The 15,925-nt window shown below is 39.2% G+C and overlaps 1 protein-coding gene across 22 annotated transcripts in view; it reads right to left on the bottom strand.

Moving 5' to 3' along the window:
• CTBP1 (C-terminal binding protein 1) overlaps window positions 1-15,925 on the bottom strand; it is a 429,621-nt gene that overhangs the window by 11,107 nt on the left and 402,589 nt on the right. For 21 of the 22 annotated variants that reach the window (XM_073342801.2, XM_073342803.2, XM_073342802.2 and 18 more), the window contains 3 exons: window positions 12,493-12,707; window positions 4,546-4,676; window positions 2,139-2,266 (listed from right to left, as the gene is read on the bottom strand). In XM_073342801.2, the coding sequence (XP_073198902.1) occupies window positions 2,139-2,266; window positions 4,546-4,676; window positions 12,493-12,707 (474 nt within the window). The remainder of the gene's footprint in view (window positions 1-2,138; window positions 2,267-4,545; window positions 4,677-12,492; window positions 12,708-15,925) is intronic. The other variant, XM_073342806.2, reaches the window with a different exon arrangement.

Below are 15,925 nucleotides of genomic sequence, written 5' to 3'. Positions count from 1 at the left end.
ATGGCACCTATCCTGCAAGCATCTTCCTTCTTGGGAAATCTGAGACAAAGGGTTCATTTCATTTCATATATTGATCTTTTCAAATCGCTATATTAGCCTTGCTGCCATTTAGACACCCCACCAGTCCCCCTTGCTAACATTTATTTTGCACTTTTGTTTATTTTAAATGTATTTTGCAATCTTCTTTCAACTTGTGACTTTTACTTTTCTGTGTCACACTCCCTTTTTTCAGAGTGGATCTATATTCATATTCTGTAGGCTTTAGGTTTTTCCTTACCTGTGCTTCTTCCTTTGTACTTTTTTCTACAGCACAACCACACTGGTATTTTTATTTATTTTTAAAATTTGAATGTGTTTCTCTTCCAATGGCATGCATATTACTGAGACATGCAGTCATTTATTATGTGTCTTTTTCCAACTATTCTCTTTCTCTCTGTTCCTCCCAGGGCTTTCATCTACTCAATTTCACTCCACACTTTCTATATCTTTTCTACATTTGTTCTGCTGAAATCCAATGTCTTCTCAATACCCTAATGTTGACTTCACTTTAATCTTACTACAAATCACGTGCAAAAGGTTAAAGTGACAACAGCTTCAATATAAATCAATGCTTTCTAACTTTGATATCACAACCGTCCTGTTCCAGAGCCTTTCCTGTGCACATTTGTGTGTGGGCTATTGCAGAACTTTTAATATATGACCACCTGTTCCTCTGTAGAGCTAACTGATTCATATCCCATACCCCTGACCTAAGAACGACTCTCACCACCAATGCTGCCTCACTGATTGGCCATCCTAGAAATGCAAGGTGGTTTGCACATCCTATCCCAGAGATCAAGAATGTAACTCTTGTGCAAAAAATCCAACCTCCATTAATTTATGGCGCTAGAATCCCTGCCAGCAGAGTTTCCTGAATTGTACAGCAATGTGTTGGCACTCAACCACAGTGCAAGTGAAATAGATAGGTCTTAACATCTACAGAGCACTCAATCTGAACTGCACAGAGAAAAAAATGACCAAATTCTAAAGAACTGACAATAGTGATTAGTGAAACATTTTCCAGCACACAGAATGCCACCTTTTATTTTGGACTCTATGGGATTGAAATCGAAACCAAGTTACCCAAACTTCTCCTTATTTTATTAAAAACAACAAGGAGTCTGGCGGCACCTCAAAGACTAACAGATTTATTTGGGCATAAGCTTTCGTGGTTAAAAAACCACTTCTTCAGATGTATGGAGTGAAAATTAGACATTTTCACTCCATGCATCTGAAGAAGTGGTTTTTTAACCACGAAAACTTATGCCCAAATAAATCTGTTAGTCTTTGAGGTGCCGCCAGACTCCTTGTTGTTTTTATGGATACATACTAACACGGCTACCCCCTGATACTTATTGTATTAGTATTTTGTATTGAAGACTTCACAGATTTTTCCTATATAAATAGTTAACATTTATATGGTTTGCTGTGATACTGGAGTTATTAGGAACTCAGAGTTGAAGTGATTTTTTATCCTTGAAAATTACCCCTTCAGATGTTGAAATGCAAGATGCATTTAAATACAAACTTGGATGAATTTTGGAAGGTAGAGAGAAGCCAAGAGAGAACAGAACAAAAGAAACAGCACCAATGATGATGAGTGTCAGGGGACATGTAAGAAAGTCTACAAAAGGGTGGCTTCAGACCTAAAGCAAAAGCCATGGAAAAGGTCAGTAGACACACCTCCAGCAAGAAAAAGAGGGTGAGATTTTGGTCACAGGGGTACACTCTAAATCATTTGGAAAAATAATTAGTACTGTCAATTAACGGCAGTTAACTCAACCGATTAACTCAAAACAAATTAATTCAATTAAAAAATTAATCGCAACTAATTTTTTTAATTGACCACCCTGAAAATAATTACGTCCTGTCTCGTTACTTTTGTTTATCACTGCAAAGTACCAAAACAATTAGTAGCGGTGGGTACAGAGTTGGTGGGTATCAGCTGGTCTATTTACCTCTTCAAGCTGGGGGTTGGGGGGTTAAGAAAACCCAGTTTGGCCCATCTCAACTTCTAATACTCCGACAAAGAGAAGAATCGATATATTTGTTTAATCAAGAAAACGTTCAGTGAAGGAACAAGTACGAAAAGTTAGTACCTGTGATAGCCCTACGGATCTCTCGTGCTGCTTCTTCCCGCATCTCAATTGAAGCTTGTTCACTGTACCAGGCAGCATGTGGGGTGCAGATCAGGTTTGGTGCATCCTTCAGTGGACCCTGACTAAAGCTAAATGAAATTTTAAAACAAGATCAAATGACAAAAAAAAGAATACGTTGGGGGGGGGGGGGGATGGGGAATGAGGGGATTTTTGCATATCTTTAGAATTAACAGCTACAACCACAGGATGAACTGTACCAATATTTTTTGGGTGGATTTGTTTTTAAATTTTACAGTTAATTTGATGTATTTCTAGTTGTGTAAATAAGTAACAATTATTCTCCTTGGACTCAAGGGGTGGAATAAAAGAGAAAGCAGCACTAGATTCTGACCAGTGCACCTATTTCTAATCACTGCCACTCACAATCAGATCGAGAAAAAGATACGGTGAGCCCAATCCCAACATCTGTTCAAGAAATGACTCCATTTGGGTCCATTATGACAAAATTTATCATCATTTTTACACCCCTAACAAAGCTTTGTTTCTTTAAAGAGACACTGTTAGCTTGAAATCTAGTCAATTAAAAAAAAAAAGAGTTAAAATTAGTTCCAGGTAATACACTTGCCTGCATCCCCCTGACAATTTTTCCTATTTCACATTTTCCTGTTTTTAATTGGTTTCTCTTTCCTGTTGCAGTGTGAAAAACCCACCTAACAATACTAGAGATGGACTAACTGACCGACTGACTATCCAGGGGAAGCAATGAAACCAACTATACAAAAAGTGCTGTCAAATGTACAAACTAAAACTGAGAAAATAGTGACACTTTCCCCCTCCAATTTCTTTCAGTTATAATAATCTTGAAGCGTTACTTGCAAGAAGAGGAGAGAAAATATTTTTAGACAGAAGTCTGCTCTCAGAGTTGGCAGCAATTCTTAAAGCGACAGACTTCATCTCTAGTTTTAAATACCTGCCAAAACTTTCTCCAATACAATATTTGCACTACAACGGTTAGTCTCTATGGACTAAATGCTGTCCTCAGACAACACACACTGAAGCCCAAGGAAACTATGACCCTGATCTTGCACTTAAATCTACCTTGATGGACCCTTGACCTACAGGGACTCCCCACTCTAGTCAATGCGACTTCTTGTGGGTGCAAGGATTTGCTTGTGCAGATCTGATGGCAGGAGTGGGGATATCTGAAAGCAGAATTTTGCCCCCTGGATATTAGACTGTGGTTTTGCTCACAGTATTGCTCTGTTGTAATGGTTACACTTAGAAGTAAACAAATGCAGGGCCAGAATAAGGATTTTTTTTTTGATGTGGCATCCTGTATACTACAGATGCAAAAACTCTACAGGGAAGGACCCTTTTTATCACTATTTTTAAAAGGGTTATCTCAGATGATCTCTCAGACATCTGATGAGCGGAAAATCACGAAACAGATGTCTCTATAACGGATCCTCAATTCCTGAATCTGTTCCTCTTCAAGTTATGAGGATTGTAGCAGTTTAAACCATCTAATAAGAAATGCAGGCTTCTTCCTGCCCGCACCCAGCAACTGCATGATTGTCAGTTCCTAGGTTTAATCCATTGCAAACCACTCCCAAACTCAGAGGTCAGGCTCAGGACTCATGGAAAGACTGTAATGGTGTTTTCTGTGTTTAAATCATACCACCAAAGCTACTAACTGGAGACACTGGTACATTTGTGGCTGCAACTGTGGACTACCTCATGGTATTCAGCAAACTAAACATAGTGTCACCAGCTCTGCTAATGGCATCAAAAATATCTGGACTCTCGTCATCTTTCTCAATTCCACAAACTTGCCTGCTTATAATTCTCAGGTACCCAGTAGAGAGAATCTGGGTGATGGATACGGAATCTATGCAATGAGGTGGGAGGGTCACACCCATACAGCTTCATAAAAGGATAGTTTTTCCCAAAAAATCTCAACTCCCCTCACCTTACTGAAAAGTACTTATACCACCACTAACTTTCCTCTGGCAGGGAGAGCTGGCCAGGGCTTCCCCCTATCAACGACAGGAAAGGAGTGTGTTCTTTTCCAGGCCATGAGGCACAAAGCCATGCCCAGCATTTGAACTTGGGTTCTTGGGGCAGGGCAGTGCACTTCACTACTGAATTACCCCATGACATTTTTTTAAATCTTGTATTTAACTTTTTTTTTCTGCTCCCTCCTGACTGTGTACAAAAGCTCCATCTGCATTTGCATTAATCCAGAGCTGCACAGATGCATATTGCTTTACTAAGGAGGATTCAACTGCTAGGTGGAAGGAACGCTTCTTTGCTTCATTGTTGTTGGATGCATCATGCACTAATACTTAAAAATAAGAAAGCGAACAAAATATAAAAAAAGAAAAAAGAAAAAAAAAAGGAAAAGCACCTGAATGGTTCTGACTCATGTACATCTAAGGCTGCCCCTCGTATCCTTCCTTCCTTCAGGGCCTGTGCAAGTGCTTTTTCGTCTACTAACCCACCTCGAGCTGTGTTGACCAGGAAAGCCCCTTGTCTCATCTAGGGAAAGTTAAAAACAAGGATGATGAAATAAAAATAAATGAAATAAAATCGTTGTGGCATTATTATTTACTCAAAGGAAGCATCCATTACAACAAAGGCTATTCAACTGGATTAACCTATCACCAGTTGTCTTCCCTTTTGGAAAGTACCACAAAATTTGATGCTTCAAATGTAAAACAATATTTCACAGCACTTATAACGTTTTGTTTCTTATAAGTAGGGTGTCTTGTAACAGAACCAATGCTTTACACACTGTGCAGTATACGATCAGAAGAGGTAAACATGCATATGAAGCTGACAGATTATTATTATTTTTTTTATTTCACTGTGAAATTGTATGAGACGGAAGCTATTACACATTACTAACCAAAATCACATGTTGTGGTTTTTAAACTTTAATGCAAATGAAACGCTAAATGGATCTTTTAGAAAACTCAATGATTTTGTATCTTCCAAGACCTTTTGCTTTAGTTAACAAGATGTAGAAGATTTATACTTTATTTACTGCTGATACTTAAACTCACTTCCCCCTCCTCATGAGACTTTTCAAATCAAGACCCAGGAAATTCTCGTTTTATTCAATTAGAAGGCACTGGAATGGTATTGGCTGGGAATATTGTGAGCTTTGGCAAGAGTCTGTGCACTGCGTTGCTCAGATTAGCATTATGGTCCTCCACACTCAGCTTCAGCTACAAGACTTCATGCCATAATGTAATCGCAACATGAACACAAAATGGAGATTTAAATTAGAAAGATGAGAGTCTAGAATGAAGGTGGAAATAAAGACTTCAGGGTCTCACGTCAATCAGCACCAGTATTTAAGCATCCATAGCATGTTTCCCATACGTAGGCCCCGACCCTGCAAACATTACTCCTGGGGGAATTCTGTGCCAAAATGTTAAAAATTCTGCACCAAAACATTTAAAATTCTGCGCACAATATTTTAAATTCTGTAAAATGCTGCATGTTTTATTTGTCAAAATACACAATATAATCATGCTGGTTTCAATTATTTTGGTAATTTCTTTAAACTATAATACAATGGATGGAGAATGGGAGTGGGGAGCATTAGAGGAAATCTCCAAATCCCCTCTGACAGTAATGTAGCTAGGTTTGACCCTTTATTTCTAGTTATTAGTCAACAAATATATGCAGCCATATGCTCAATGTTACATCATAGGCAACTGAAGAGCAAGTGAGGGCTGAGGAATCAAACTAACAATTTATATTGGGTACTGACCATCTCCAAAAACGTCAGCAGCAAACAGTTCATGAAGCACATTTTGATCAGAAATTTTTTCAGTCCAAAAATTTAGACCAGTTCTAATCACTAAAGCACCATAAGCATTTATGAGGCCATACTGTCCTTTACACCACTCTGGCAATGTAAAGGAGCCTTAAAACATTTACACCTGTTTTATACTCCTGGGGGGAATTCACTAAGAACAGTGGGAACAATTTTCACTAAGCATTCTGCTCTGCCTGAGGGGGACAGAGCTTGCACCACAACTGCCTCCTCAGAACCCCCCCAAAATCCTGCCCTTCCACACCAAGCATGCTACAATAGCAAGCGAGAGGGACAGTGTGTCTCTTTCCATCTCACATGCATGACTGCCCCGCCCCGCCAGGCTTCCCACCCCAGCGGTGATTTATGTCTCTACCGGCTGCTCCAGGTGCCAGAACTGACCTGCCTGCACTGACCGAGAGCGGCGTATGACCGCTTTGTTTCCCCATCAGAAGTCATTTTTCTGTGGGAAGCAAAGAAATCTGCATGGCACACGAATTCTGCACGTGCGAAGTGACACAGAATTCCCTCCAGGAGTAATACATTCCCATGCATCAAACTGAACATCTGTAGAAGTGTTTGCAGGATAGGGGTCATAAATAAAGATGGGTGCCCAAGTCCCCATCTTGATCTGATCCCATCATCTCAAAAACAACAACACGATTTTTGAATAGTGAATGAACTCTAACAACTTATTCTAAATGGGAAAAGGATTTTTACAGGATCATCAGTCGCTCTTTTGCGACTAACGCCTTGGCTAGAAATGCCAAACTGATGCACAGTAGGAGTATTTAAAGGAAAAAGTGCAAGGAAAGGAATCTCCTCAAAGTTGTTTGGTAGGATGGTGGGAAACAAAACTAAGATTTACACATATCTGATAAGATCATAACAGAATTCATGTACTATATTGGCCAACCCACTCGTTCTAACCATGGTCTGACCCCTCTCACCTGCAGATTTTTAGCCCTGCCAGGGGACATCTATGGATTCCAGGGAAGCATACATGTGCACCGCCCAATTCAGCACTCACATTAGTGACAGGACGTATTGGCCTTAAGTATTGTGTAGAACATTTATATATCCTCTAAAAAGAGCTTGGAAATTTTAATCATAGTGGATACTGCTCAAATCCATTTTCCATCCACAAAAACCTGCCTTGACTTTTCATCTCCAGTGCTATTTATACAGCTGTAAAGCTAGTAGTAGGATAAATCAAAACCAAACAGAATGTGGATGTGTAACTGTATTCTAGAGGGAGTGAGCTACGTGAGTCACAGTCAACTGCAACGGTAGTTGCATATTAGGAATGACTCTTTTTTACTACTCTAAATTAATCCTGTGTAACTGCTATTATTATACAAGAGATATTGCCATAAATAAAATGTCTCCTTTACGAATTTGTAATGTGATGAACAGGTAAAGATGATTTCTGCTTCAGAAAAAGAGCAATGAGCACTCATTGCCCTGGACTCAGTTTACTTGAGCTACATAGGAGATGGAAGGCCAAATGTGCTGGCTGGGCAATACACCAAATAATTTAGAGGATAAGTCAGCCTAACAAGGAAAGAGAGGCTCCTTCCTAAACTTTTCAAAGAGGTTCAAGGACATTCAATTTAAAAGATCCATTAACAAGCAGTTCAGGTTGTGACCTTCCCCTTTGTGTATATATAAATGAGACCTTTTCATTACATTAACACATAACACTGGATAATGTGGCATATTTTATCATTGAAGACATATAGACCAACTATGGCATATGTAGGTATAAAAATGATGGCTAATTTGATAATTTATATACATAAAAATTAAGTCAATTAGATAATTATGGAATATACCATTAGACTATAAACCATTAGAAGACACTGAAGGGTTAACCCTTTTTCATAAATTAAGCAAAGAATTTATATTTTGCAATTTATTTCAGCATAAGCTTTCGTGAGCTACAGCTCACTTCATCGGATGCATTCAGTGGAAAATACAATGAGGAGATTTATATACACACAGAACATGAAAAAATGGATGTTATCATACACATTGTAAGGAGAGTGATCACTTAAGATGAGCTATTACCAGCAGGAGAGTTGGGGGGGGAAGGCGGGGGGAGAAAACCTTTTGTAGTGATAATCAAGGGGGGCCATTTCCAGCAGGTAACAGGAACGTCCAGCTATCTTCGAGACACCACTGACTTCCTGAGGAAACTACAATCCATCGGTGATCTTCCTGAAAACACCATCCTGGCCACTAAGGATGTAGAAGCCCTCTACACCAACATTCCACACAAAGATAGATTACAAGCCGTCAGGAACAGTATCCCCGATAATGTCATGGCAAACTTGGTGGCTGAACTTTGTGACTTTGTCCTCACCCATAACTATTTCACATTTGGGGACAATGTATACTTCAAATCATCGGCACTGCTATGGGTACCCGCATGGCCCCACAATATGCCAACATTTTTATGGCTGACTTAGAACAACGCTTCCTCAGCTCTCGTCCCCTAACGCCCCTACTCTACTTGCGCTATATTGATGACATCTTCATCATCTGGACCCATGAAAAAGAAGCCCTGGAGGAATTCCACCATGATTTCAACAATTTCCATCCCACCATCAACCTCAGCCTGGACCAGTCCACACAAGAGATCCACTTCCTGGACACTACGGTGCTAATAAGCGATGGTCACATAAACACCACCCTATACAGGAAACCTACTGACCACTATTTCTACCTACATGCCTCCAGCTTTCACCCAGACCACACCACACGATCCATCGTCTACAGCCAAGCTCTACGATACAACCGCATTTGCTCCAACCCCTCAGACAGAGACAAACACCTACAAGATCTCTATCAAGCATTCTTACAATACCTACCTGCTGAGGTGAACAAACAAATTGACAGAGCCAGAAGAGTACCCAGAAGTCACCTACTACAGGACAGGCCCAGCAAAGAAAATAACAGAACGTCACTAGCCATCACCTTCAGCCCCCAACTAAAACCTCTCCAATGCATCATCAAGGATCTACAACCTATCCTGAAGGACGACCCATCGCTCTCACAAATCTTGGGAGACAGGCCAGTCCTTGCCTACAGAGAGTCCCCCAACCTGAAGCAAATACTCTCCAGCAACCACACACCACACAACAGAACCACTAACCCAGGAACCTATCTTTGCAACAAAGCCCGTTGCCAACTGTGTCCACATATCTATTCAGGGGACACCATCCTAGGACCTAATCACATCAGCCACACTATCAGAGGCTCGTTCACCTGCACACCTACCAATGTGATATATGCCATCATGTGCCAGCAATGCCCCTCTGCCATGTACATTGGTCAAACTGGACAGTCTCTACATAAAAGAATAAACAGACACAAATCAGATGTCAAGAACTGTAACATTCATAAACCAGTCGGAGAACACTTCAATCTCTCTGGTCACTCGATTACAGACCTAAAGGTCGCAATATTACAACAAAAAGACTTCAAAAACAGACTCCAACGAGAGACTATTGAATTGGAATTAATTTGCAAATTGGATACAATTAACTTAGGCTTGAATAGAGACTGGGAGTGGATGTGTCATTACACAAAGTAAAAGTATTTCCCCATGTTTATTTCTCCCCCCCTACCCCCCACTGTTCCTCAGACGTTCCTGTTAACTGCTGGAAATGGCCCACCTTGATTATCACTACAAAAAGGTCCCCCCACCACGCTCTCCTGCTCGTAATAGCTCATCTTAAGTGATCACTCTCCTTATACTCTCCTTACAGTGTGTATGATAACACCCATTTTTTCATGTTCTGTGCGTATATAAATCTCCTCACTGTATTTTCCACTGAATGCATCCAATGAAGTGAGCTGTAGCTCACGAAAACTTATGCTCAAATAAATTGGTTAGTCTCTAAGATGCCACTAGTATTCCTTTTCTTTTTGCAAATACAGACGAACACGGCTGCTACTCTGAAATTTATATTTTGTCACAATAAAGCCAGCTAGTAGCATTGTAACTATGCCCTGGTCTACGCTGGGGGGAGGGGGAGGTGAAATCGATCTAAGTTACGCAACTTCAGCTACGTGAATAACGTAGCTGAAGTCGAAATACTTAGACCTACTCACTGCGGTGTCTTCACTATGGTGAGTCAACTGCTGCCATTCCCCCGTTGACTCTGCCTGTGCCTCTCGCGGCGGTGGAGTACAGAAGTCGCTGGGAGAGCGTTCGGGGGTTGACTAAGTTAGACTAGACACGATAAATCAATCCCCCCTGAATCGATCGCTGCCCGCCGATCTGGCGGGTAGTATAGACATACCCTATGTAAATATTAATAGCATCTCCAAATAATTATACTAATGACAACATTATTTTAAACAGTCATCAAATGTTAATGAAAATATAATAAAAATGGATGAATAACATGTTGTAGCCATGTTAGTGGATATTAGAAAGACAAAGTGGGTGAGGTAATATCTTTTATTGGACCAACTTCTGTTGGAGAGAGACAAGCTTTCGAGCTCACACAAAGCTCTTATTCAGGTCTAAGAAAAGCTCATCATGAGAGTGTGGGATGGGCGTCCAGTGCAGGTACTCTACAAGCTCGAAAGCCTGTCTGTCTCTCACCAACCGAAGTTGGTCCAATAAAAAAAGATATTCCCTCACTCACCTTGCCGCTGAAGAACATATTGTCTAAAATATGATAGGGACTGGAGTTCCTGTGAATTTGCTATATGAATAACAGCTATATTTAATATAAATATTATATAAAGTGAATTTTATATGTTATTACGAATATTTTGTTTTTCAATTTACCTAATACTTTTATGAATTTATACCATATCAGCTGTTAAAGCAAAGACTGTATAACATAATGTATTCATACTCTTTATCCAAACTTCCATTTTATTTGAAGTAACGCATATCTAATATTTTATTACAATTTCTATTTTCTCAATAGAGAGTAATAAATAACAATATAAATGCATTTGATAAAATGCCATTTAAATGACATACTTTCTTATTTAATTTTAATGTGTAGATATCATTCAGCTTTAATTTTTGCTTATGGCTTTTGTTTCTGTACACAGCAGACCAGACAGGTTTTCAAAGTACATACAACTTCTATATCTCAACACTAATAAGTCCTATTTACAAAATACATATGCTGGACCCAATCTCACAATTCACTGGAACGCTGGAGCACTGCTGAGCCTATGTGAAGTCCAAGTGATTTCAGTGGAGCTCCATGTGGGTGCAGATCACTTGCCTCCACAGTGCTTCTTAACACACTGAGACTTTTCTGCTCAGTATTATATGATAACGTAATGAAAAAGTAATCATAATGTACATGAGTGTAGTAGAAGAACCTATACTGAACAGAACAAAAGTCTAGAACAAAGACGTGACAGAGGACAGCTTTCTTTGCTCCCTTCATACTGCATTTCCTAGCTTTTGAGAGAGTTTTAAACTCAGATGATCTTGTACTTGGATTTTTCTACATACAGCCAATTGTCCAATTAAAGTATCCATTATTACATCTCATTAACATGAAGGCATGATCGATCCTATGAGATGTCGAGCATCCTCAACTCATATTGAAATCCCAGTGAAGTCCATGGGCATAGCAGGTATTGGGTATTTCTCAGAAGCTGACCAATCATCATCTTAATTCAGTAGAGATATCTTCCATAGAACTTTTGTGTGGTATCAAATAAATTAATACAATAAAATGTATATAGAGCATCAACAATGCAAAATGAACATACATGATTTCTTAGTTCAATTTACCATTTTTACTTATATAATTGCCACACTCATACATTTAAAAAAGCTACACCTTTTAATATACATTATATATACACACCAAGGTTTGAGGCAGCAAATAAATACTGAATGCAAAAACCAAAATGTTTACCTTCTGAATTTCTCCAAAAAGGAACAATTGCTTCAGTTCTACACTTGAATATGTTTTAAGTATTTAGTAATTTTAGAATGCTTCATCTCAAGACCAAATCCATTTTATATATTATTTTCCCCAAATAACCTACTACTGTAGTATAAGCAATTATCAGGGAAACATTCTGCAACCATTAGGAATTAACACAAGAGGTCGCCAGTTAGTCATGATCCTTAAGTTAGGGATACAGAAACTCAAACTGTAATTGAAGTATAAAAGTGAAGTGCAACTTTTGTTACTAATATAAAGAGGATGTATGTACCTGAAGATACAACAGAAGTGCTTTTAAGTAAATGTCAATGAATCAAGCAACTACATCTGATCAGTGTTCAGCATAACACACTATTTCAACAAAAGAGAAATTAGCAAGTAAAATGAATAAAAAATAACACTGTATAAGATATCATCTATTTCTTAACTAGTTATTAACCTGCTTAACAAATAGTGAAATAGCAGATGGAAGAGAAAATTAATACAGATCTGAATTTGCATGTTTACACAGAGAAACTCTACAGTTTGCAGAAAGTCAGTAATTATAAAACTACACCCAGCCTGTAGGGTACATTTGGATGGTTACCTGTTTAATGGTGAAGTCATTAATAAGATGATGATTGTGTTCATTCAAGTTGCAGTGCAGGGTTACACAGTCACTGTGAAATAGCAGGTCCTGTAAAGTGCTCACCCGCTGCAGTCCAAGAGCACGTTCAATGCCATCTGAGAGGTATGGGTCATAAAAAAGAACACTAAAGCCAAAGGCCTTTGCACGTAGTGCGACTGCTTGCCCAACCCGTCCTAGAATGACACAGACATACAAACAAGAGAGAATGTTTCTGGTAGAAAGTGGCATATTTGTGTAACTATTGTTACAAAACATGTACGTGGTGCTGTAAACTTACATGCGATTTTACAGAACATAGGAAAGAGACATCCCATGTCCCATTAGAAATTCTCATTACATAGCTTTATATTTAAGGGTTGGTTTATGCCATCCCTGACCAAAACAAAGCAACAAGACTGCTCTATAAAATATAAACAAAATGGCAAGCTGTAATGCCAAAAGGTGGATTGTATGAGACCTATGGTAACCTGGGTCTGCTCAACAGGTGGCACTATTTGCTGGACGTGCTGACGACAAATCACTGACGTTCCGGACTGTTCCCTGCGGTGTAGTTGTTGCCACGCCAGTCCCAGGTATATGAGAGAGACAAGGTGGGTGAGGTAATACCTGAAGAAGAGCTCTATGTAGCTCAAAACCTTCTCTCTCTCACCAACAGAAGATGGTCCAATAAAAGATATTACCTCACTCACCTTATCCCTGCGAAGTACTCATTTTTCTCCATGTCTGCACAGTCAGCTCGAATAAAAGGTTGTTAAGTGAATGTTTGCAATTTCAGTTAATACGAAATAATTTCTTTAAAGTTCCCTCTCTGCCTGAATTTATGACACACTACACAGCAAGCTGTGACAACATGATTATTTCAAAAACAGGTCAATATTCAAAACATTCAAATTCTTGCAATTGCTATTAGCAGATGAGTCTACCCTCCCAACTTGTTTTCAGTTTATGCAGTCTTTAAAATCCTTTCAGCTCACCTGCCCTGCCCCCGCCCCCATCCCCATGTGCACTTTCTGAGATGGTACTTTCCACTTTTACATCCTTCTTGATGATGGACTTACTCTGTAATGCCTACAAGAAACCTGCCATAGGTCTTCTGTTTGTTCTTTGTCCATATAGCTAAACCATAAACAAAGGGGCTCCATCATAACATGCACTACTCCTGTTGAGTAGCTGCAGTGATAATCTTGTACTGCGTAGTGTCCAGAGGCAACACTGTGGTAGGCACTGTACACCCATCTATAATGAAAAGACAGTCCCTAGCCTAAAATAAACTCATAATCTAAGTAGTACAATCTACCTTATTGCCTTAGTTCTTCCTCATTTACCCTTTCTTACTCTTATTACTTCCTTAAGTCATGTTTTAAATTGGTTTAAGGAAAGGATCCCACCTTGCATGTGTACTGGGAGGTCCTTATCTCACTTATTATAAACACACAGATAAGTAATACTAAATCAAGGTCACAGGACTGGCATGTTCTGTGTGAAGAGAGTTTGGGAATACAAATGTTTTGAAGAAATACAACTATTTGTACGGTACTGTACTTTACATTCAGCTATCAGGTTGAGAATTTGAGACATAAGGATATTTCAGAAGTATCAGAATCACTAGACTCACCAGGAAAGCCAATGCTCAGTCTTAAAAATATCAACGGAAAGTTGTTTTGTAACATCTGTGTCTATTCAAAATGCAACAGAAGAAGATGGAAAGACATGGGATTTTCCTAACCGTGTTTTAAGGGATTTCCCAATGTTCTTCAGTTTTCTTTTTGAATAAACACAAGAAGCCACAAAAAGAGGTTTCTTCTTGACCATCTAACCTGAACACAGTAATTCTGGAGTGTCTGGTGATGGATACATTTAGAATATTGAGCAGTCAGTCAATATAACTGGTACTGTTTGCTATTCCCTTGGGACTTCTATTAAGACACAGTCTTCAAAACATATCGAAATAAAAGACTGTGTATACTAGTTGTTTACTTTTGAGGATCTGTTTATAATGCTTAATATGCAGCAAGGGAGATTTAGGTTGGATATTAGGAAAAACTTTCTAACTATAAGGGCAATTCACCTCTGGAATAGGTTTCCAAGGGAGGTTGTGAAATCGCAATCACTGGAGGCTTTTCAGAACAGGTTGGACAAACACCAGTCAGCAATGATCTAGGTTTACTTGTTCCTGCCACAGCACAAGGAGCTGGACTTGATGACTTCTTGAGGTCCCTTCCAGCCCTACATTTCTAGGATTCTATGAAAATCAGAAATATAGCAAACTTCTAGTGTAATTAAAATATTTTTCAAGATTTGGGACCTATATAGCTCAGTGTACATAATTTGTGAACAATAATTTCACAAAGAATAAAGTGTATTACATGTGCTATCTTCCTGTACCTCTCACCTTCGGAATACATTATGGGTGGGTCTATTGGAATGGACTGACCAGTTTAAAACTGAAACCTTGGTTGTAATCAACAGAATGTTGGTGTGTAGACTAATATATTAGAGCCTTCAAATGCATGTGTGGAACCTCCCACTGAAATCACCGGGAGCCACGTGTATGTGTTTGAGGGAAGAAACTGGCCAATGATGATTTAACGGGAGAAAAGTTTGCTGTAACTGATGGTCCAGATTTAACCATAATCTCTGTACATGGAACAGACTGCATCATGAATCGGCCACGAGTTTAAGAACGTAAGAGCAGCCATACTGGGTCAGACCAATGATCCATCTAGCCCAGTATTCTGTCTTCTGACAATGTCCACTGCCAAATGCTTCAGAGGAAAGTAATAGAACAGGGTAATTATCAAGTGATCCATCCCATCTGATCCATCCCTAACTTCTGGCAGCCAGAGGTTTAGAGACACCCAGAGCATGGGGTTGTGTCCCAACCATCTTGACTAATAGTGATTGATAGATCTATACTCCATGATCTTATCAAATTCTTTTTCTGAACCCAGTTACAATTTTGGCCTTCAAAACATTCCATGACAAAGAGTTCCACAAGTTGACTGTGCGTTGTGTGAAGAAGTACTTCCTTTTTTTTTTTTTTTAAACCTGTTGCCTATTAATTTCCTTGGGTTTACTTTTGAAATTACTGTCAAACAACACAGCACAACTCTACATCCTGTGACAGCTTTCCTTTCTATCCTGAAAATGTTTCTAATAAATAAATCTAATTTAAGGAAATTACCACAAGGATTAGTTACTAACGAAATGTTGATGTACATTTTGAACAAAATGATAAGTGCAGACAGCATGGGCAACATTCTGTTCCCCCGGCCCTTGTTCACCTCTCTTAAGTATAAGGGGCTAGCAAGAGTGTTATTGAGGGGTGTGGTATTTGCAGTATGCAGATAATACTAACTGTATATTGCCACCTTGTCTGACATGGGCAATG

The sequence above is a fragment of the Lepidochelys kempii genome, chromosome 4 (assembly GCF_965140285.1).
Source record: "Lepidochelys kempii isolate rLepKem1 chromosome 4, rLepKem1.hap1, whole genome shotgun sequence".
Classification (NCBI taxonomy): domain Eukaryota; kingdom Metazoa; phylum Chordata; order Testudines; family Cheloniidae; genus Lepidochelys; species Lepidochelys kempii.
This window is presented reverse-complemented; position numbering and strand designations above follow the sequence as displayed.